Source organism: Cervus canadensis, chromosome 21 (genome assembly GCF_019320065.1).
Source record: "Cervus canadensis isolate Bull #8, Minnesota chromosome 21, ASM1932006v1, whole genome shotgun sequence".
Taxonomy (NCBI): Eukaryota; Metazoa; Chordata; class Mammalia; order Artiodactyla; family Cervidae; genus Cervus; species Cervus canadensis.
In genome coordinates, this window is record NC_057406.1 from 31,074,790 (window position 1) to 31,098,218 (window position 23,429).

A 23,429-nucleotide genomic window follows, 5' to 3' on the forward strand; every position below is an offset into this window, starting at 1 on the left:
CATAAGAAAAAAAAGTAATTTATGGTGATGCCACATCATCTCTGTTCCTCACAGTATTCAAAGAATTTTGATAACCTTCACTTGATAATGTTCTTTAAGAAATTACTTAGGCTCAGCACTTTTTGGTATTTCAAATCAGAAAAATCAAGATAACTAGCAAGGTAACACCAAATCAACCATAATTTGAGACATACATCAAAACTGTTTTGTTTACCTTGAGAAACAAAACCAAGTATAACAAAAGATGGAAGGAAAAAAAAGCTGAACATGGATGGACAACTCAGGCCCAGGCTTACTCTACACAGTCAATTAGAATACATGTAATTGAAACATCTTCTCTTCAAAGAGTCACTCATTTTCAGTAACACAAAAAGATAAGCAAAGGTTTATCTACAAGTGAAAAGATGGAAATATTAATAAACATACTGTGCACAGCTATTGACACTACTCTGTCAACTAAAAAGAAGTAAAAATTTTCATAAATCATCCCATTTGTGATAAGAACATGGAAAATAAATTAGTATTCAAAGTTTTCAGAGTTAAAACAGATAAATCTCAGTCAGCTTAGCTAACTGACCTAACTATAAAAACTATGTATTTATTTACTTATCATATCAGTCATCAATTTTTAAGCCTCTGATTGCAGAAAGAAAGTTGTTTTTTTTTTAACATTTATTCCCCACCCTCGCCTTTCTATCTCCCACCTATTTCCTCTAAACCGCTAAGCTTAACTGTTCCCAGAAACTTCTATTCTCTATTCAAAGCCTGCCTTCACGTTAAAATATTCAGCTACTACATTCATGATATAACTCTATTATTACATGTTTCAGACCTTTCAAAAGCCATTCTATCCTCAAATTTTCTAAAATACTTGGAAATAATTTTTTCTAATGTATATAGCATAGCACATGTTCTCCTGGAGAGATGTCAGGAAGCAAAGACAATAAATAAGCATGCAACATAAACCACAATATACACGATTTTAAATAAAATGCACAGATAAACTTTTTAGTGTTCACTGATGATTTTAAAATATAACATTCAAGGAAAGGCACATAGGTTTTACAGTTAAGTACTTAGTATTAAAAGTTTTATATATATATATATATATATAAGTATTAGATGTGATGATATTATTATGAAGCTGACAATGGTGACAACGATGATGATAAAGGCAGCAGGATCTGATTCAGTGATTTTCAAACTTTTTGAAACCCTTTCTTCTAACAAAACCACACAGAAAGCCAACAGAGAAGACACAGTGAATCAAAGCCGCTCTAGTTCAGAGGTAGGGGAGCCACACGACCCCCGACACCTTGCCTCTTGGAAGGCAGGCCAGCCACAAGGCACCTCTGAAGACATTCTATGGTTTGGAGGGACAGAGTTTAAAAATCATTGGTTTAACTGATTTGAAGCTATTTGGAAAATGAACTCAAAGAAGCTTAGTGTGACCTCAGGCATAATTTAGCTTTTATGTTTTTAGTAATAATTGAAGAACCATACACCATAGAAACTCAAAAAAATCCGAGAATTTAAAAGCCTTCTCCAGAATCTTCATCTTTTCACGTTTTACAAATGAGGAACTGAGACTTCAGTGGCCTAACTGCAGATTAACGGGCCCAAGTTCTCACAATTGACATCATCAGGAGCAGAACTGAGAAAAAAGCCAGGTCTCTTGCTTTATTAGTCCACTTTATGGCCCTTTCCCATGCTCCTTAAAATAAACTGCAAATATTTTAGGTATTGTTTAGATATAATTTATTCTACTCAAATTCTTCTTTGTTTTTCAGTTCACAGATTTTCATTTGTGCAAAACATACTAATTACTACAAAAAGCATTAGTTTTAATTACCTTTGAAAACATTTTGAAAGCTATTACAGAAACTGTAAGTTATCAGTATAGACATGGCTAATTTACAGAGTTTAAATTTAATCTTCCGCAGAATTCAGTAGCTATTAACAACATGATAAAATAGAGCTGACAGGGACCTCAACTCCACAAATAAATATTTTTATAGATTAGCAACTGATCAAACCTTATTGCTGATTGGGTTATTGGTTTTAGTTGCCCCCTCCTCACCACTGCTGGGTAAGGATAAACTAAGTGAAAACTAAAAGTAGTTTGAAACTAACCCTGTGTTAAATGTAAGTTTCGATAGAAAGTAGGTGTTTAAAAAAAATAATCTTATCTAGTCAGTTCAAGGAAGATTCTAGACTGTTCTGCTTTTTGTTCTAAAAGCTATATTTAAATTATAAATCTGAACTCAGATTATCTTTGGATTTATCCCCTCCCCCCCTTTTTTTTTAAAGAAATTCTCTATGGAGTTCTAAATGAGAATTTTAATTTGGACAAAAAGGAAAAAGAACCACATAGTAACCATGTTAGAAAGTTCCATATCTGAAAGTACCTTAACCTTTTCAGCTCCAAAATATGAGTTAAGATCTATTTATCTTCATAGACTCTGAACTGATTTAGTAAAGACTCTACTGATAAATACACAATGTGAATTTAAAGCTATTCTGTATTATAACTTACTTGGTAACGGATAAAGTAACTGACAAGTAGAAACCATATGTCACTCGCATTATAAAACGTAAACATTAGAAAGGCCATCTGATTTTAAATAATGAATGCATCATTTCTCAGATTAAGAAATTTAGGGAAAAACACAAACATTTATTGTGTATAAACTGCTCTAAGATAAGGTACAGTAATTCTGAAATTTTTATAAGAATTGCATTGAAATCATAAGAGAAATGGAAAAAACTACCTCCCACTTTTCTCCAAAGAGTATATAGGTGTAAGTAGGCCTACTGCTATTGAATTAAGGAATAATCATTTTGCATTTGAAAACATGTTCCTCAAATATAACACACCCAAAAGACAGAAAGCTCATCCCTTTCTCACTTATACTAATCCTTGCCCAAAACCTGTCTCCACATAGATTCTGAAGAAAGTAAGTATTTTGTTGTCTAAGAAAATCTAAAAATTTCTGCAAAGGTTAGAATGTTGCTGGAAAAAGTTCACCAGATAAAAATATCAAAAATACCATATGTGAACAGTTAACTGTGGGAAATCCAAATCTCTGAAAATGAAACTTTAATATATTTGAGGTATTAGAACAGAATTATCATATGAAAAATTACCTTAATAAGTTATGATGAGATTACTAGAGAAATTAATTAAAATGAAAGCAACAGTATTCTCTCCCTGTTATGAACATGAAGAAACATACAATGCAGGAATGAAGAACAAATCTCCATTTCAAAATTAAGTTAAGATCACCTACAATCAAGAAGCAAGTGAAAGTATCCAGACACTAGTATTTGTGCTTGCTTTTCTCTTGCTTAACCAACCTTTAGCTGGTGGAAAAGGATGAGAAGGAAGTGAATCTGAACAGAGTTCCAGGGGAAACTGCAGAAGTTCTTCATTATCTGTAGAGGCTTGAGAAGCAAGAAAAATATAAATTACTACGTAATGATCTCTTATTAATTTTTTAAAAATTAAGAATCTGGGATAATATATGTATTTTCCCCCAATTCAATTTATTCTGGTTATTTTCTCCTTGCTTTCTACCTTCACCTGCAGACACTGAGAGTGGCTGCTATCTTTCCAGGAGGGACTGTTGGGAGATCTAGAAAGGATGATACATATAAACCTCTTAGCAACAGTGCCTTGCAAAGAATAAGCACTCACTAATAATTATTACTATCCTACTCTTGTATTGATACTATACTAGTTCTGTGATACTTAAACCAGTTATTGCCTATTTTCTTTGATAAATATCTGAACACATCATCATTTAAGACATCTCTCAATCTGACATTAAATCAATACTATATAGGTGTAATATAGTCAACTTAAAATATTTCAGATATTTATTTAACCAGCAAGTCATTAAACCTCAGAAAGTTTCTCTTTTTTTTCAGAGCCTCTAAATTGCTGCAGAATTAATGATACAATCTAAGTCTAAAAAACAGCCACATTTCCTGTGTAAACAGTGGTGAACCACCTATTCCATGTGTGAAAAAAAAAGCCAGTCATATGCTTATCCATACAGTTATCCTGATAAAGAAAACAGGAAAAGTGACAGTATCTTGTCAAAAAACATATCATTTAGTTAGTCACCTATCCTCTACATGTTTTCACTGAACTATAAAATAGACAAATATATTTTTTCACTGAACCATGCTTCCATCTACCACAGGTTTACCTCTTTGCAATAACTTCTCAGCATGTGTTTTTGTAGTCTGTAAAGCCTGATTTTTGTCAAAGGTTATTGCAACTGCTGTGACTGTAACCTAGAATCACAGAAACAATATGATTAGTGAAGTAATCATTCCCAAAATAATCTTCTCACAAATCTTTCTCACTACCATGGAACAACTTATACAAACTGGTTAATTTGCCTTTAATGGTTAAGATTCTTAACCAGAACTGCACATAAACTCAGGTATTCAGACTACAACTAAGCCCAACATGTACACCTAAACCTAGGTATTCCAGAAAAAGCTCAAGAACTTCTCTAAAAGACGGAGACTGCAAAAGTCACACTGAGGCAGAACTCACAGTGGGTATTATGCTGGAACACACATGTGATTCTACCTTTTAGATAACTAGAGTTCACAAAAGTAAAATGGACAGACAAGATCTGACTCATACTAACATGTTTAAAAATATTTTGAAATAAAGCAGCTTATACTTCTCAATTATGGCAAACGTATAATATTAAAACAGATCAAAGAAACCTTTTTTAATAACAGACTAAACCTTAATTACCTGAATTAATTCATCTTCAGGGAGAGAGACTGTAAAATTGACATGGCAAAGGCAGCAGGGGATCATAGACCGTAGTTTAAAATACAGGCTCTACACAGAAGAAAATATTAGTAATATTACTTCTTTTAATTTAAAAATTTATAAAAAATGATTTTAATGCATATTTTACTGTGGCAAATAAAATTCAAAAGATCAAAACATTTCTGTTTTATCTATTCTTTCATTAAGAATACAGTTTGGGGGGGACACATGTATACCCATGGCTGATTCATGTTGATATAAAGCAAAAACCATCACAATATTGTACAGCAATTATCTTCCAATTAAAATAAATTAATTAAAAAATAAAAATAAAAAATGGAGATTTTAAAACATTAAAAAATGAATACAGTTTTAATATCTAAGCAGACAATAAGATTTAGTCATATTTCTAAGTCATAAAAACATAAGAAAGAGGGGTTTTTAAAATTTATAAATACAGATTTTCATGCACTTTAAAGTTATGAAATAACTCAAAATATATACTTTTTATACTGGGGCATATTAGAATGCAGAGGACAACTTTGGCATTTTACTTGGTGGCAGGTTAAGATTGACAAATAAATAGAAATAATTCCCCCTACCACTGTGCAAGGTATTCCAGACAACATAAGCACTTTTCTTTTTAAATCTCATGGTCCTTAGGCGTTTTAACTAAAGAATAGTTAGTCAGAAGGTTCCTACCTTAAGCAAGTTTTCACAGAGATCATTAAAGTTCTTATTAAGGGCTTGATTAGTCAGGTTAAGGCTGCTTAATCGGATTACTCTTACTGATGTAAACATCTAAATATGGGAAGATATAATGGCATGTCATTTCATTATTTTTAACTATATACTGTAACAGAAAATAAAATAAACTACCATACTGCTACTATAATAATTATTTTCTAAAAAGATAAGATTTAATTGCAATAAGGAGGCAGAAAGAAGACACACGTTAAGTAAGAACTTGCCAAAATCACACATGCTGCATTTGCTTAAAATTAAGAGTAAAAGGCTTACCTGTATTTCAGATGTCCAATTGTTTATACCAGGCATAATTTCTGTATTACAACTATAAAAGCCTGTCAAAATGAATTACAATTAAAATTTATGATACTATTTATTCTTGTTGTTAAAGGATAACATATTTCAATTTTTACATGAAGTTCTAACTGTAAAATCTACTCATTCTTTTTTTCTAAAACTCTATACCTCTGGGGAACTTTAGACCACGTTAATAAGATAGCACGGTTTTGGGGGGTAATGATAAACATGCTGCTAAGTCACTTCAGTCGTGTCCGACTCTGTGCGACCCCATAGACGGCAGCCCACCAGGCTCCCCCATCCCCGTCCACAGGATTCTCCAGGCAAGAACACTGGAGTAGGTTGCCATTATAAAAGGATTAAAAATCAGCTCACCTAAGTTCTAATGTAAATATTTTTAAACACTGTGTTTTCAACCTTGGGGTAGCAAAGAACATGACAGAATTTAACAATGACAAAGCCTTTAAAGTTAGTGCTATAATAATTATGAACTGAAATGCTGATATGCAAAACTAGTCTCCTCTCAGGTAATTTTTCTCTATTTACCTGAAGGAGGTGGGACGTCAGTGAGGAGAGAATGTACATCTTCCATGGCATCTGTGTCATCAATCTGAAAAGGAAAAGATTAAACCTATCACATAAATAATAAATATATAGTTATTTCAAATTTTTAAGATTATTTTTATCATTTATTAAATAGAAAACATAAAGAGTCAAGGAAAAGTAGACCCATTTTCCCCTAGGTTAAAGCATAAAATTTGAAAAAACTTTTCTAGAATCTATAAACTTTACTGCAATAATAATTATAAATACTTCTAAATGAAATATCTTACATTACAAAGTATACTGGGTTAAAAAAAAAAATCAAGCCTTTTCTCAAGTCTTTTTGAGGGCATGTTTCAAAAGATTTACAAAGATAACATAAACAATCATTACCTCTGTTTAAACTAATAAAGTGTAACTTTAAAAAATCTTCTGGCTAAATATGGAACTGCTTTAAAATAGAATTACACAGGGATAAATTTAAAGGTATGTCTTCAAAGAATAAGTACAAATTCCATTTTTCTTATGTCTCAACATTCTGTTGTGAATTATAAGTAGTGAACATATTCAACTGGACATATACCGACATTCATCTGTACACTGGGGGTCTAAGTCCTATCTCATACCCTTGAGATGTCAAGCACCACTTTCACTTACACTTGGCTTCAGTTACCCACAGTCACGGCCAACCTCAACTGTGGTATTCCCCAAAACACTTCACACCAAGATCTCAAGCACTCTCCAAACACAACCCCTGTGTCTCTGTGTCCCTTCTTTTACTGAATCTACACCTTGCCCTCTCGTCCACACTTGAAGCACTTCCATTCTCCAATGAGCTAGGATCCCAGGATCAGAAGTATCAAAAACGCTCTGCATCAAGGTTTAAGTAATGCTAAGAATCATCTGGAGGATTTGTGAAACAGATTCCTGGGCTCCCCCTTGAAATATTCATGTACGAGGTCTGGAGTAGGGGCCCCAGGGCCTGAATTTCTTACAAACTCCCAGCTGGTGCAATGCCACATCACAGGACACTGCATAGCACCGCTCTAAACAGAGCCCTGGAGCTTGTTACTTCTTAATCTTTTACTGACCTACACTTTTTTTTTCCCATTCTCAGACTGTAGAAATGATGAGAAAAGCGTACAAAGTCATGTAGTTTGAGTTTTCTACAAGGTAACACTCTCGTCTCAGTTGAGCCTTGAGCACCTTCTATCGTTCACAGGCACTGTTCTAGACTCTTCAAGCCTCCAATCCCAACCCAGTTCAATTCTACTATCACCTTCCTGCTTTACTGAGATGCAGACGTCAGATTTTTTTCTCTCAACTGTCACCTTACCAGGAAACATTTCTCAGTATCCTCATTTGTTTTCCTTTCCTTCAGGATCAAAGAAAGATCATCAACCCTTTTAAAGCTAAGTATTCTACAGGGGAGTGCCTGGGAAGCAGATCTGTGAAAGCAGAGGTTCCATAAACCTTTCATGTCACATTTATTCTCCAGGAAAGTCAGTTCTGAATGTATTTTTACAATGAAAGTTCGATTACGTATTCTGAACTCAGTAAGAAAACACTACAGTGCTTATATTACTATGTTACATGTAAAAATGTTACAGTAACATTATAACCTATAAAGTAGGTAAGAACTATAGTAAGTGAAGGACTAGAACCTTATTTAAATTAATTCAAATTTACAAAAATAGCTCCAAAAGTTTAATATTTTTATTTCAACCCCAACATTAATTCTTCTCAAACCACCTACACTATTTTATCAGTCAGCTGGTATTAAACAAAAGATATATTACCAAGTCCTCATATCTTCAAATTTGTTGTAATTTCTGTAAGAAAACATTCTTTTGACATTTATAACAGTTGTAATGATTTTAAAAATCTCACCAATTTAGGATCTGATTGTAAGAATACATATCTTATCCTCCAAAAACTTTTAGAAATTATTTCAATGCAATAATACCTCCAAAACAAAGGCATCTTTTTTCCCATGTGAAAGGTCCAATTCGGTAACTTCATCAGAGCTTTCTGACTGAGATCTCAAAAGTCGTGAGCGTTGTCTAGGTTCTGGAATGGGGGATCCTATAATCTCTTCAGATATCTCCTAAAAGAAATATAATTGCTTTATATCATATCTTTTCCTGTTTAAGGGAGCTTCAGTTGACATGTAACAGCAGTTTCAGGTGTTCAATACAATGATTTGATATTTGCATGCTTCAGTCTGGTTTTAAATTTGCATATTAATAGAAAACTATGGGGGGGATCTGTAAAATATATTCATAGTCTATATTTAACCATAATCTTTAGGAATAATTAAACTTTTATAGACTACATGGCTATCTCTTTCAGTCAGACACAATTTAGGGACTACACCACCACCACCTTGATACAAGAATCCAGAAACAGACACAGCGAGGCAACACTGACACCTAGTGTACACAGAGGACACTGCAGGGAACTGGCAGATTTTCCAGCTCACAGCGTTTTCTGCTTGACATTTGAGAGTCCTAAACAATGCATACAGAATTAAAGATTATGTACCCAAATAACGTTCTTATCTTTTATATCTTATGCAGTGGCAATTCTTCAAAGCCCCAAATAGTAAAATATGGTATATAACATACGTATCTATGTTTGTGTTTGTACACATAATACATACATTATACATGTATTTGCTATGCAACTTATTAAGCTAAATAAATTCTGACAATTACAATGATCTTTTTAAGGTAAATGTATGCTGCAATCTTATATGGGTTTGTAAGTTTTTACCTATTTTATAGTCAAAGATCGCAGCTAACTAGAGGTTCTAAATAGCTGCTGGCCACAAGGATATCAACAGAAAGTGGGTATGTGAACACAAATGTAAAAGACAAAGCCTGCTGTTGGTATAACAGAGCTATCTTTAAAAAAAAAAAAAAAAAAGGAAATTATTTTTAAAAAGGTTTTTCCAAACTGTTTTCAACATTCTCTGCTAGTGCACACCTTACATAAGACTGCCACCGCAGTTTCCTAACTCAGCTACTTTGAAGCACCTTCATAGCCATTACCTTACTTGCTTTCCATATTTAATCTGCCCTACATAAATCTGACAGGGTACCTGTTACAGTGACTACAAAATGAGAAAGAAAAGACCCTGCATTTTTTAGTATCTTTGCCATAGATAAGCAATCTTTCTTTATACTAAATAAAGAAAACTTTAAGCCGTTTATTTGGTTACTCAACAAGGACTTATCTGTCAGGAGGCTACTACTAGGAGGAACTGGTCAAGCCATTAGGAATACAGCCCTGACACAGCTTCATTCTACTGAGAGCATCAAGGCAAGTAAGTGAAAGTCACTTAGTCATGTCCGACTCTTTGTGACCCCGTGGACTATACAGTCCATGGAATTCTCTAGGCCAGAATACTGGAGTGGGTAGCCTTTCCCTTCTCCAGGGGATTTTCCCAACCCAGGGATCAAACCCAGGTCTCCCACACTGCAGGCAGATTCTTTACCAGCTGAGTCACAAGGGAAGCCCAAGAGTACTGGAGGAGATAGCCTAGCCCTTCTGCAGTAGATCTTCCTGACCCAGGAATCAAACCAGGGTCTCCTGCACTGCAGGCAGATTCTTTACCAACCGAGCTATCACAGAAGCCCAGGCGCATCAAGCAATACACAAAAACATACTTCACACATAAAGACACACAGAAATAAGAGAAACAGAAAACAATAAAACACGGAAGGGAGATAGGAAGTACCAAAAACTGATGGGAGAGTTACCATTTTTTAAATAGGGTGTTCGGAGTTGGCTTCCCTAAAAAATAAAGACATTTGAGCGTGGATATAAAGGAAGGAGAAAGAATGAGTAACAGGCACAGCAAATATAGACAGTGTAGAAAAATATCCTTAAAAGAATCTAGAAATACACGAACATGTAATCATGTATTCACAATGAAGATTTATTTCTCTTACCGGAGGATTGATTTCATACAACTCTTTATTCTTGGCAATCGTGTCATTTATCTTCTTCTGCATATGAGATATATGCTGCTCGTATGAGCCATCATTAGGAGTCTTTCCAGCAATCTGAATACCACCAGGCGTTGGTAAAGCTGCTAAATACACACCGGTGGCCGACTGGTAAAAATAATGGGGGAATGATGAGAAAAAAAGAATATCTAAATCATAACAGTCCTTCAGTATTCATATTCAGAAGTACGGCCCTTGTCCTATAGGAAAAAGATAATAGCACCAGTGTTTGCATAGGACATATGTAAAAGGACATAGAAACACAGAACAGGTAGCACAGGGGTTGGTTACTTCCAGTGAGAACCCTGGGTAGGTCAGACACAGTAGTGAAAGGACAATTTCCTTGGCTCTGCATACCCAACTGTACTTTAAAGTTTTTCCTTATGACTGTAAAAAATAATGTGCACAGAAAAAAATAGCTCAGGAAAATATGATAGAAAATTGTAATAAAGTAAGTATCTCATGAACAGGTAGTTTATCTTTTTAAAGTGGCAAAAGTAACAAGGAAACTTATGCAAAGCAAGTAAAGAAACTGAAGTTCAGAAAGGATAGGAAGCTTACTCAAGATCACACTATCAATAAATGTGGAGAAGAGATATGAATGTGTTTCAAACCCTTAAAACCAAGAACTTTCCACTATATCATTCTAACTTCATAATCACCAAGAAAGAAAACGTGATACAGATTTATTTTAAATATTTAATTAAATACTAAATTCTGACTTTGTAACAGTACTGCATGTCATTAGTACTAAAAACCTACTAGGGGAAATACAAAACAAGATAAAACATGCACACATATGTGCTTTATGTTTAAATGTATTTCTGTAAGGAAAGAAAGCAAAAAATATGTATAAAAGTACACACAGCAAATTGTTACTATCAAAGGACTAGAATGGAGAAAAAAGAAGACAATTCTTATAACTCTGGATAGTTGCATAAATTCTAAGAGTTGTTGTTGTTACTAAAATTTTTAAATGACTGCCAATTTTGTTAAAGTCCATCCTGGAAAGCGTGTGGTGCTCTATGAAGTCTGGTCCCCAGAAGCTCTTTCTCCTGGTCTGTTCACATGACTGGACCCACAACCCAGTCTCTGATGCTCAAGCTTAGAATGCCCTCCACACCATATGAAGCCTTAGTGCACCATCTCTTAACAGTTTCTTAACTGCATTCACTAATGAGGCAACAACTCAGAATGGCTGAGAACACAACTCTGGAACTACACAGGCCTGTATTTGAAACTGAGTTCTGGTATGTGCAACCATATCACTTTGGAGAAATCTCAGTCTATAATGGCATCTGTCTTCTCTTGCAAAGTTAAAATGATGTCACATTCCTTCCAGAGCAGTGCAGTGCCAGATACCCAGGAGACACTCATCAGAGATTACCTATTGTGAAAGCTACTCTTGGGACCTTGAGATTCAGCTGTACAGACTTAAAAAGTCTCCAACAGTTACAATGAGTGTCCCTAGTGATCAAGAAGAAAAGATCAGTAAGAATCAGAAAAGGCAGTATTTGAGGCAGGAATGAAGAATTATACCTGGGTCACAAACTAGTTTCCTGGGGCTCAACCATCAGAAGTACTTTCTGCAATTGGCACACTGTTCTTTAAACTTTAGAATCCAACCAAGCTCTTAGTCCCCAAGACACCCACCAATCACTGCAGTTCTGTATTCAGCCCAACTACATTTTTAAGTTATGTCCTCACTAAGCATGAGTTTTTAGATAGGTCATTGAAATATCAAATATTTTAATATGAATCCAACTGCTTTTATTATCACTATAAATTTCGCTTGTTTTAAAAAAGTGAAATTTCCTAATTAATCACCGTCACACAATTATCACCTACTTATAGAAATTTGCATATTTGCTCTTATAGAAAGAACAGATGAAGCAGGAAATAATTTAGCATTTTAGTCTACAAATGCATACAGAGAAAAAGAATCCAAGCTTCATAAATTTCTTAAAATTAAATGTCTACGCATGTCTCCAAGATGACAAAAAAATTCCAGTTTGAAAAGTACTGGTGACGCAGACAAAAATTCTGGCTGGCAAAGTGTCGAGAATATGAGAGAACTGCCATAAATATTTTGCAGACATCTAGTTCTCCGGGTCTCAGGCTACTTATAAAAGCAGTTCTCACTTTCCCCACTGATAATGTTTTGTGTGTGTGTGTGAGTAGCTCAGTCATATCCAACTCTGCAACCCCATGGACTATAGACCGCCAGGCTCTTCTGTCCATGGGATTCTCCAGGCAAGAATACTGAAGTGGGTAGCTATCCCCATCTCCAGGGGATCTTCCTGACCCAGGGGTCAAACCTGGGTTTCCTGCACTGCAAGCAGATTATTTACCACTGAGTCACCAGGGAAGTCCCCGTCAGAACTTACTTTCTAATGCATGAAGATTCACATGAAGCCAAGACAAAGAGCTTTTTGCTGCCTCACAATTTACTGGCACTTCAGAAACACACAATTTTACAGCATACTCTGCTGCTGACTATTGTTGCATGTATCTCAGATGTATTGATTTTCTCCATTAAAAAAAGAGATTCTTTTAGCACAGTGGTCCTCCCTGCTAAGGAGTGGTTCTGCCCCCTAAAGGACACCTGGTGATGACTGGGGATGGTTTGGGTTGTCAGTTGTCACACTGTATAGGAGGCTATTAGCATCTAGTGGACCAAAGCCAGGGATGCTGCCAAACATCCCAAAATGAATAAGACAGCCCCATATAACAGAGTTATACAGCCCCAAATTTTAACAATGCTGAGAAGGAAAAACCCTGTGTTAGCAATGTATAAACAATAATAAAGTCCAGACAATGGTGGCCAACTTACAAAATAAGGTCTACATGGTAATTCTTAGAAATGTAGCTATATGAATTATAATCTGAATACAAAAATAGAATAATAACATAAATATAAATTTAGATAATAGTTTATTAATTTAATTTCAAATAATAATTTCATAAAGAAATATAAAAGTACCTGAAAGTCTATCACTGGATTTCTTTTCTTCTTATAATGTCCCTAGGCCCTTAGAAGTCTTAATGCCAATTTTTTAGCTAAGTCTTCTTAAAAGACTCTTTGAATCACCTAAAACAGAATCTACAACTACATGAATCACAAAACAAAAATAAAACATCTTGAAACTTACCGCTAAGCCCATCAACATATTTTCGCCCACTGTGATCTGAATTCTCAGTCCAAATAAAGCATTCATTGCTTTGAGTTTTAGTTTATTCATTAGCTGAGTATGCACTTCGTATTCCATAAATGGCAAGAGATTACTGATGGCTGTGGCATTTGCTTCTGCCTGTGCCTTCTTTTTTAAGCGACACAACCTATAAAGGAAAATAATGTAGTCAGTGGACAGTGTTCCTGATACCATCTTAAGCAATATCCAGTTTTTAAAACTTCCTAAAAATGTGCTTGATGAAAAACATTTACTTGTTTCAGATGGGCTTATTACGTTTTATCAATAATCCTTTCTGCCATTTTTTCACTGTATACACTTTTGCTAAAAGTCCCATTTCGATAAACAAAAGGAAAAAAACTCTCAAAATCTCTAGAAATGAAACAAATAGTAATCAAAATCATCACAGAATATAATTTTAAATCTTAGGTTTCATAACTCCACATGATCATATAATGGGCGGACAACAGAGAAAAAAACTTAATTTACTCATTAAAAGAATATAAAACTTGAGTATCTACCATGTGCCAGGCACTGTTCTAGGTGGTGAGCAATGATCAAGGAATAAAACACAGACCCCCTGCTCATGACTGTATTCCAGGGGAGGAGTAATATAAAAAGACAAAGAAACAAAGCAAATGCAGATAATGCCTAAGAATCAGGTGTGTGCAGAAAATAAACCAGGTGAAGAAAGAATTGGACAGAGGCTTCAAAGCAGAGATAACACCTGAGCCAGGATCTTAAAGACAAGATGGAATTGGGACTGCTGGAGAAAGACAATGATGGAATGAAGCTGGCATAATAAAAGAACCAAAAAAAGTGAGCAAGGGTGAGGGCGGCACAGAGGAGGATGCAGTTAAGCATGGGCATGAATGTGTCAGGATTGGTCATGGTGAGGAGTTTGATTTTATTCTACCAGCAATGGAAACCCCAGATAGATTTTAAGAAGTAACATGACCTATTGTGTATTTTAGGACATCATTTACACTGCTACACAGAGAATGGTACAAAGAGAACTGATGTGGGGATGGTGAACAAGAGCTACTTAGGTGACAGACAACAAAAGCTTGGACTAAAAAGTTGACTGAAAAGATGAAGAGAAGATCCCCAAACTGGTAAGCCAGGCTGCTCAGGCCAGTAGTTTTCAAATACCGGCTTGCATCACAACCACCCGGAGGGCTTGTTAAAAAACACATGCTGGGCTCCATCCCTAGTGTTTCTGAGTTAACAGTTCTGGCACAGAGCCTCAATTTGCATTTCTATACATTCCCCAGGGATGGTGATGCTATTGGTCTAAGGGCCACATCTGAGAACTGTTGAAGAAGACTACCTAAAACAAGGAAAAAAGAAAAAAACAAAACTGGATAAACTATGTACTTTTAAAAATCTTCCTAAAAGTATCACAGGATCAGGGCAAGGGGCAATACAAGGTATAAATATAAGTAGGTAGTATAAGGAAGTGATTTTGTGGTGGTGAACAGCTGTGTATCTTGACTGTGATGGTGGTTTACACAATCTACTTGTTGGATAAAACTGCATAGACATATACACACATACACACACACACACACACACAAATCCTTAAATGAATGCAAGTATTCAAAATGTAAAACTGATGCAGGTTTGGAACATAGTTAAAGCCACTGTAACAGGGTCAATATCCTAGCTGATACCCCACTACAGCTGTGTAAGATGCCACCAACCGGGGAAGCTAGGACTTTGTACAATACTCGCCAAAGCAAGTAAAACACAACGAACAATAACCAGCAGAAACAACAGGAAAAAAAATTTTTAGATATTAAAATCATCAGTTACAGAATCAAACAAAGACTACAGTATGTGGTATTAGATTTGAAAAAGAATAAAATACAACTTCTGGAAATAAAAAATCAAAAATTTTAAACCCAATTATTACACATAACAGCACATTAAAGACAGCTGAAGACAAAAACTAAAGAACTGAAAGATGAGAAAATATCCAAAATGTAACATAAAGAAATAAAAAGATTAAAAATATAAACAAGAAAGTAACAGACATAGAGGAGGCAGTCAGAAAGTGTCACATACTTTAATTGGAATATCAAGACGAGAGAACAGATGAATCACAAAACTAACCTAAAATTTTTTAAAACACATGAAAGATACCAATCTATAAATTCAAGATGTCCAAGGTGTAACAACTAGGATAAACAGAACTCCATGCCTAACACTCTACAGGGAAACTGAAGAAAACCGAAGACAAATAAAATAGCTTGCACACAGCCTGAGGGAAAAAAATAGACAAACTTCAAAAGAAGAACAGTTAGTCTAATAGGTTATTTCTCAACAGTTGCAATGAAGGCCAGAAGGCAGTGGAAGAGTATCTTCAATGTGCTTAAAGAAAATAACTGCTAGCCAAAGATACTGTTTAAAGATAAAATGGACTCATTTTCAGACACATAAAAATAGTTGATCATCAATAGATCCATCAAAAAAATACTCAAGATAACTCAGGTGAAAGAAACAATTCTAAATGGAAGGTCTAAGGTGCAAGAGGGAATGAAAGCAAAAAGGAAATAGATTAGAAATATATTTTAGAAGAAAATGTAACATGCCTTTGAAATAACTCTGATGTGGGGAGGTTAGGAAAGAGAACAATGTTTAAGAATACCATATTTGCAATGAAGAACTGAATAGAGCAAGTACCACTTATGAAAACAGGAAAGACCAATATGAAAGAAATGGATAAAATCAGCAGTTCAATAAGGAACAAGTATGAGATGCTTATAAAAGTGGGGTGTAAAGTAGACAGCAAAGTATATGGGTCTGAAGCTCAGAAGTAAGTTCTGAACTAGAGCTATAAATTTGGGAGTCCTAGAGTTACAGACAGAATACAGATAGATAGGAGTTGATGACTTCAACTAGGGAAAGAGCTTTGAGAAGAGGGTCTGAACTCATGGCTCTCAAGGAACAAGAAATGAGGAGGAATGAAGACTACATGTAAAGGTAGGAAAAAAGAGGAAGTGTGGCATTGTGAAGCCATGAATTTCAAGGAGAAAATGATCAGCTGTGTGATTACTGCTGAGACCTTCAGTAAAATGAGGACAGAAATGCTCCATGGATTTGGCAGCCTGGCAGTTGTTAGTGACCTAGATAGCTGCAGCTGTTTCCTGTGTGCCTTCCAATGTCCTATTCCAGCACACTTTAAGCAGAACTCTTAACAGCTAACTGAAATTGTTAAACAAAACAAAACAAAACAAAACACCATATAGCACCATTCTTAAAAAGAACAAAAAGTCAGCTTCCAAAATATATCAGTTATTTAACATCATTAAAGCATACTGAGTCACATCCCTCACCTCTGACAGGTTAGTTAATAATCTTCATAATAATAAACATTTGTACCTAATTTCAATGTTTAAGACTGCTTTTGCATACAAGTTTATCTAAGTCTCATAAACAGGATTATTTTTCCTTCCCATTTTCCATACAGTAAAATCATATGGATCAAATATGTCTATTGGACTTTATACTCTATATTCCTTCAAGGACCCCAAGTACTGTCTTCACAAACATACCTTGCTTGAATGAGACAACCTTTTCCAATAACTGTTGCATCCACTGGGAGGTCTATGGTTGTGAAGAGAACATCAGGAACTTTTTGTTTCCTGCAGTTATTGCAGTATGTGAGATGAGCTGGAAACGGCATATTCAGTTCATCATATGGTATATGGCAAAATCCACAGCCTGCAGGCAAATTTTCTTCTAGCCTATATGGATACATTAAGGGGAAAAAAGGCATTCTTGAAAAGTCTATGCATTTTTCCAAAAACAAATACTAACTATCCAGTACTTGTGTACAAAGTATATCATAACTTTGACCATAATACTTACCACTATGATTGATAAGAAATAAACAGGAAATCAGAACCACACACTCTGTTATGAAAGAAGAGGCTTATACAAGTAGTAAGCCATTTTCTATCAATTATGTCATTTTTTATTTATTTTTTTAATTAGGGGATAATTGCTTTACAGAATTTCGTTGTTTTCTGTCAAACCTCAACATGAATCAGCCATCGGTATACATATGTCCCCTCCCTGAATTCTTATGTTTGATGACCTGACAAAAACCACTATTATTCCAATGGTTTCTCCTTTAGGATACAACATAAAAATGAAAGGTTGATGTATGACAGAAATCAAACCAATATTGCAAACCAATCATCAATCAACTAAAAATTAAATATTTTTTAAAATGGCTAGATAATAAGAGTGATATGCTTTTATTATCTGAAAAGATAATACACATAAAATCAGAAAATAATGCCTAAGGGAAAAAACCAATTTGAAAAAAATCTACAGTTAGAAACAAATTTAAGAGGGGAAAAAAAAAGTTAAAGCTAGGCATACTCTAAAGTTTCTAATTTCTAATGTCTGTTGTACCTTTTCAGAGAAACCAAAACACCTGTGTTTCAGAAATGAATATCCATCATACTGCACAAATAAACGACCCACAAACTTTCCATTCACTGTAAAATGTCTACTGTAATAGGCTGTTTATGAAATCATTCTAGAAAAAAAAAAAAAAAATGAAATCATTCTAGAATGATTAAGTCTTTTTTCAGTCATTAAATCGGAAGAAATGAGAAGAATAGGAAGGGAAGAGGGAAACTCCACGGACAACAGCAGGATTTCACACAGTCACATCCATGGCTCTGAAAAGATATGGGTTCTCAATTCTGTTCCATCTAAAAGTTTACAAGTTACTATACCTCCCAGGAATCAGGCTTTGCACAGATTCTTTGTATACATTATTTCACAGAATTTTCTCAGTAAGCCTCTAAATTAAATTAAGTTTCTCCCACATATTTTACTGTTGGGATGGCATTCTGGCCTATTAGAAGTAACAGGGGAAACAGATATAAGCAGAGCTGTGAGCCCGAGCAAGTCATTTAACCTCTGAGAGTCTCCTCTATAAAACTGGAACAACAGTATCTACCTAGAAAGGTTCTTTTTTTTTTTTAAAGATTAAGTAAGAAAACTATAGCTAAATGCACACCCCCTTCAATATAACACCAAGCACAGGGAAACAAAAACTAGTTTCATTTGGCCTGAAACCAAGCTGAGATGCTAAGTCATTTGCTCAGTCACAAAAAGTACTAAGTAGCAGACCTCAGATTTTAACGCCAGTTTGTTTGAATCCAAAGCCCACGTGGTACAAGGGGAACACAGAAAGATGAAAAGATGAAAATTGGGACAATTTTTTTTTTTTTTTTTGAAAATTGGGACAATTTTTAACCAAATAACTCCCAGGTGGGAGTTATTTGAACACAGGTGGTGTATCATAAAGCATAAAGAATAAAAGTGCTAAAATGTATGACGTTCAGTTCAGTCAGTTGCTCAGTTGTGTCTGACTCTCTGCAACCCCATGGACTGCATGACATGAGGCTTCCCGATCCATCACCAACTCCCAGAGCTTGCTCAAACTCCTGTCCATCGAGCTGATAATGCTATCCAACCATCTCATTTTGGTTGGGAGTCATTCCCTCCTCCTCCTGCCTTCAATCCTTCCCAGCATCAGGGTCTTTTCCAGTGAGTCAGTTATTGGAGCTTTAGCTTCAGCATCAGTCCTTCCAATGAATATTCAGGTTTAATTTCCTTTAGGATTACCTGGTTTGATCTCCTTGCTGTACAAGGAAATATTAAGAGTCTTCTCCAACATCACAGTTTAAAAGCATCAGTTCTTCGGCATTCAGCTCTCTTTATGGTCCCCTCTCACATCCATACATGACTACTGGAAAAACCATTCCTTTGACTAGATGGACTTTAGTCAGCAAAGTAATGTCTCTGCTTTTTACTATGCTGTCTAGGTTGGTCATAGCTTTTCTTCCAAGGAGAAAGCGTCTTTTAATTTCATGCCTGCAGTCACCACCTGCAGTGATTTTGGAGCCCAAGAAAATAAAGTCCGTCATGTTTCCATTGTTTTCCCATCTATTTGCCATGAAGTGATGGGACCAGATGCCATGATCTTAGTTTTCTGGATGCTGAGTTTTAAGCCAGCTTTTTCACTCTCCTCTTTCACTTCATCAAGAGGCTCTTTAGTTCCTCTTTACTTTCTGCCATAAGGATGGTGTCATCTGCATATCTGAGGTGATTGATATTTCTCCCGGCAAACTTGATTCCAGCTTGTGCTTCACCCAGTCTGGCATTTTGCATGATGGACTCTGTATATAAGTTAAATAAGCAGGGTGACAACATACAACCTTGACGTACTCCTTTCCCTATTTGGAACCCAGTCTGTTGCTGGCTCCATGTCCAGTTCTAACTGTTGCTTCTTGACCTGCATACGGATTTCTCAGGAGGCAGGCAAGGTTGTCTGGTATTTCCATCTCTTGAAGAATTTTCCACAGTTTGTTGTGATCCACACAGTCAAAGGCTTTGGTACAGTCAATGAAACAGATTTTTTCTGGAATTCTCTTGCTTTTTCTATGATCTTGGCAATTTCTATGATGTTGGCAATTTGGTCTCTGGTTCCTCTGCCTTTTCTAAATCCAGCTTGAACATCTGGAAGTTCATTGTTCACGTACTGTTGAAACCTAGCTTGGAGAATTTTGAGCATTACTTTGGTACTATGTGAGATGAGTGCAATTGTGTGGTAGTTTGAACATTCTTTGGCATTGCCTTTCTTTGGAATTGAAATAAAAACTGACCTTTTCCAGTCTTGTGGCCACTGCTGAGTTTTCCAAATTTGCTGGCATAATGAGTGCAGCACTTTCACAGCATCATCTTTTAGGATTTGGAATAGCTCAGCTGGAATTCCATCACCTCCACTAGCTTTGTTCATAGTGATGATTCCTAAGGCCCACTTGACTTCACATACCAGGATGTCTGGTTCTAGGTGAGTGATCACATCATTGTGGTTATCTGGGTCTTTAAGATCTTTTTTGTATATTTCTGTGTATTCTTGTCACCTCTTCTTACTATCTTCTGCTTCTGTTAGGTCCATACCATTTCTGCCCTTTAGTGTGCCCATCTTTGCATGAAATGTTCCCCTGGTGTCTTTAATTTTCTTAAAGAGATATCTAGTCTTTGCCATTCTATTGTTTTCCTCTATTTCTTTGCATTGATCAGTTAGGAAGGTTTTCTTATCTCTCCTTGCTATTTTTTGGAACTCTGCATTCAGATGGATTATCTTTCCTTTTCTCCTTTGCCTTTCACTTCTCTTCTTTGCTCAGCTATTTGTAAGGCTTCCTCAGATAACCATGTTGCCTTTCTGCATTTTGTGACTGGTGATGGACGTAAAGTCCAATGCTGTAAAGTACAATATTGCATAGAAACCTGGAATGTTAGGTCCATGAATCAAGGTTAATTGGAAGTGTTCAAACAGGAGATGGCAAGAGTGAACATCGACATTTCAGGATCAGTGAACTAAAATGGACTGAAATGGGCGAATTTAATTCAGATAACCATTATATCTACTATTATATCTATTATATCTATATTATACCTATTATATCTACTCATGAGCAAGAATCCCTTAGAAGAAATGGAGTAGCCTTCATAGTCAACAAAAGAATCCAAAATGCATGCTTGGGTGTAATATCAAAAATGACAGAATGATCCCTGTTTATTTCCAAGGCAAACCATTCAATATCACAGTAATCCAAATCTATGCCCCAACCACTTATGCTAAAGAAGCTGACTGGTTCTGTGAAGACCTATAAGACCTTCTAGAACTAACACCAAAAAAAGATGTCCTTTTCATCATAGGGGACTGGAATGCAAAAGTAGAAAGTCATGAGATACCTGTAGTAACAGGCAAGTTTGGCCTTAGAGTACAAAATGAAGCAGGGCAAAGGCTAACAGAGTTTTGCCAAGAGAATGCATTGGTCATAGCAAACACCTTCTTCCAACAACACAAAAGACTACTCTACACATGGACATCACCAGACGGTCAACACCAAAATCAGATTTTTGCAGCTGAAGGTGGAAAAGCTCTATACAATCAGCAAAAACAAGACCAGGAGTTGACTGTGGCTCCGATCATGAACTTCTTATTGCAAAATTCAGACTTAAATTGAAGAAAGTAGGGAAAACCACTAGACCATTCAGGTATGATTAATCAAATCCCTTACGATTATGCAGTGGAAGTGACAAATAGATTTAAGGGATTAGATCTGACAGAGTGACTGAAGAACTATGGATGGAGGTTTATAATACTGTACAGGGGGCAGGGATCAAAACCATCCCAAAGAAAAAGAAATGCAAAAAAAGTATGAAAACATTTGAAATACAAAATGTACAAAATGGATAATCTCTAAATACTGACATCCTAGGGAATTTTTTTCTTCCTTCTACTCCTACATTTTTTCTTTAGTAAGCACTAATAATTTCCTGTGTCCATCCAAGCCATAATATGGAAACAATCAAACTGCATGAGAAAGGCTGTTCGTTAAATTAGGCTTCTACCTACTAAAGAATGGAAGCTACCAACACAAGCAAGAACTATTTGGCAGCACTGGGACAACTCACCGGCAAAGTCAGTTTTCTCAACAGAATATTCCAATTGTTTAGTATACTTCAAAATGTACAACCTTCACTTTCCTATTATTTACCATGACTTTTAATGCTCTGAAACATATTATGGTCAAAATCTATTTTTAATACTGACAAAAGAAGAAACTGACCAAGGTCTTCGTAATGTATCTTTCTTGGCTACACAGAGACTTGTAAATTTTTACTAAATTTGATAACACATAGATTTTTTTTTTGGCTTTCTTCCTTAATATATACTAATATATTAATACTGCGGAAAAATATGCATAGTGTTAGGTAAGAAGTATTTAAGATTTATATTATTCAGGCAAGCTCTGGTATCAAACTTACAGCTTTCTGTACATATAGTTGATAACCTCATCTTTTTATTTATGGACACTAACAGATTAAAGGAACTGATAATCAAATAAACCAAAAAGTAGTTTCATTTTACCTAATGCTTCCACTTTTACTTTCTCTTTCACATATCTTAAAGTCATATTTCACAAGGTTTTTATACATAATTGAAGCTTTTATACATAGTTTTCATACAACATAGTGTCTGTTGTGTAAATTAGGAACTTTCTTTATGGAAATTGTTTCATGACCTTTTCCTATTTTGGAGGTAAGAGAAAGGAAAAGAAAGGAAGAGAAAACTCAAAAGAAATTATTTCTACATTGTAGCAAACACAAAAATGTATACCTGAAATTCTTCAGTTGGTAATCATATGTGCCATTTACTGAGATCTTAGAAATAATAATGTGCGTCATGCAGTGCAGAACCCCATACTTCTTTGTTGCTAAGGTGTTGCTATGGATTAGGTAAAAACCAGTCAAGTGCCTGGTCCTGATTTCTGCACCACACCCCTGTAACCCGCCCTCATAGAGAAGGATCATCCCAGCTCTGAGAAGAAGAAAGTCAAACTCTCCCTTCTCTACCCTTAAGGAAAATAAGCCATGCTGTCGTGACAACCTCGGTTCCAAACAGCCCTCCACGGTGCCATCCTGCAAAAATCTAGGGTTCAGTACAGCTGCCGTGCCGGATGCAGATAAAATACAGACCTCTTCACTACAAAAAAAGAAAAAAAAAAAAAAACAAGTTAATATTTTCAGGCAGTCTAACTTTGGAAAATGTTAAATATCAAAGTCATTACCAAGGTGACAATTTAAATTTAAGATAGACTTTACTAAATATTATCATCACAGGATTACCTCCTAAATCTAGGATAGAAAATAGAAGTAATATTGTTAAAACGAAGAGGAAGAGTATTATTTATCACTTAAAAATTGTAAAAGATATAGTATTGTTAGTGACAATGC

General features: G+C 35.3%; 1 protein-coding gene across 17 annotated transcripts in view; it reads right to left on the reverse strand.

Moving 5' to 3' along the window:
• Positions 1 to 23,429, reverse strand: part of C2CD5 (C2 calcium dependent domain containing 5) — an 87,166-nt gene that overhangs the window by 13,352 nt on the left and 50,385 nt on the right. For 15 of the 17 annotated variants that reach the window (XM_043440133.1, XM_043440132.1, XM_043440131.1 and 12 more), the window contains 11 exons: positions 23,083 to 23,178; positions 17,150 to 17,341; positions 13,554 to 13,740; positions 10,345 to 10,509; positions 8,355 to 8,495; positions 6,392 to 6,455; positions 5,822 to 5,883; positions 5,504 to 5,602; positions 4,781 to 4,870; positions 4,215 to 4,302; positions 3,358 to 3,444 (listed from right to left, as the gene is read on the reverse strand). In XM_043440133.1, the coding sequence (XP_043296068.1) occupies positions 3,358 to 3,444; positions 4,215 to 4,302; positions 4,781 to 4,870; positions 5,504 to 5,602; positions 5,822 to 5,883; positions 6,392 to 6,455; positions 8,355 to 8,495; positions 10,345 to 10,509; positions 13,554 to 13,740; positions 17,150 to 17,341; positions 23,083 to 23,178 (1,271 nt within the window). The remainder of the gene's footprint in view (positions 1 to 3,357; positions 3,445 to 4,214; positions 4,303 to 4,780; positions 4,871 to 5,503; positions 5,603 to 5,821; positions 5,884 to 6,391; positions 6,456 to 8,354; positions 8,496 to 10,344; positions 10,510 to 13,553; positions 13,741 to 17,149; positions 17,342 to 23,082; positions 23,179 to 23,429) is intronic. The other 2 variants (XM_043440129.1, XM_043440124.1) reach the window with 1 other exon arrangement.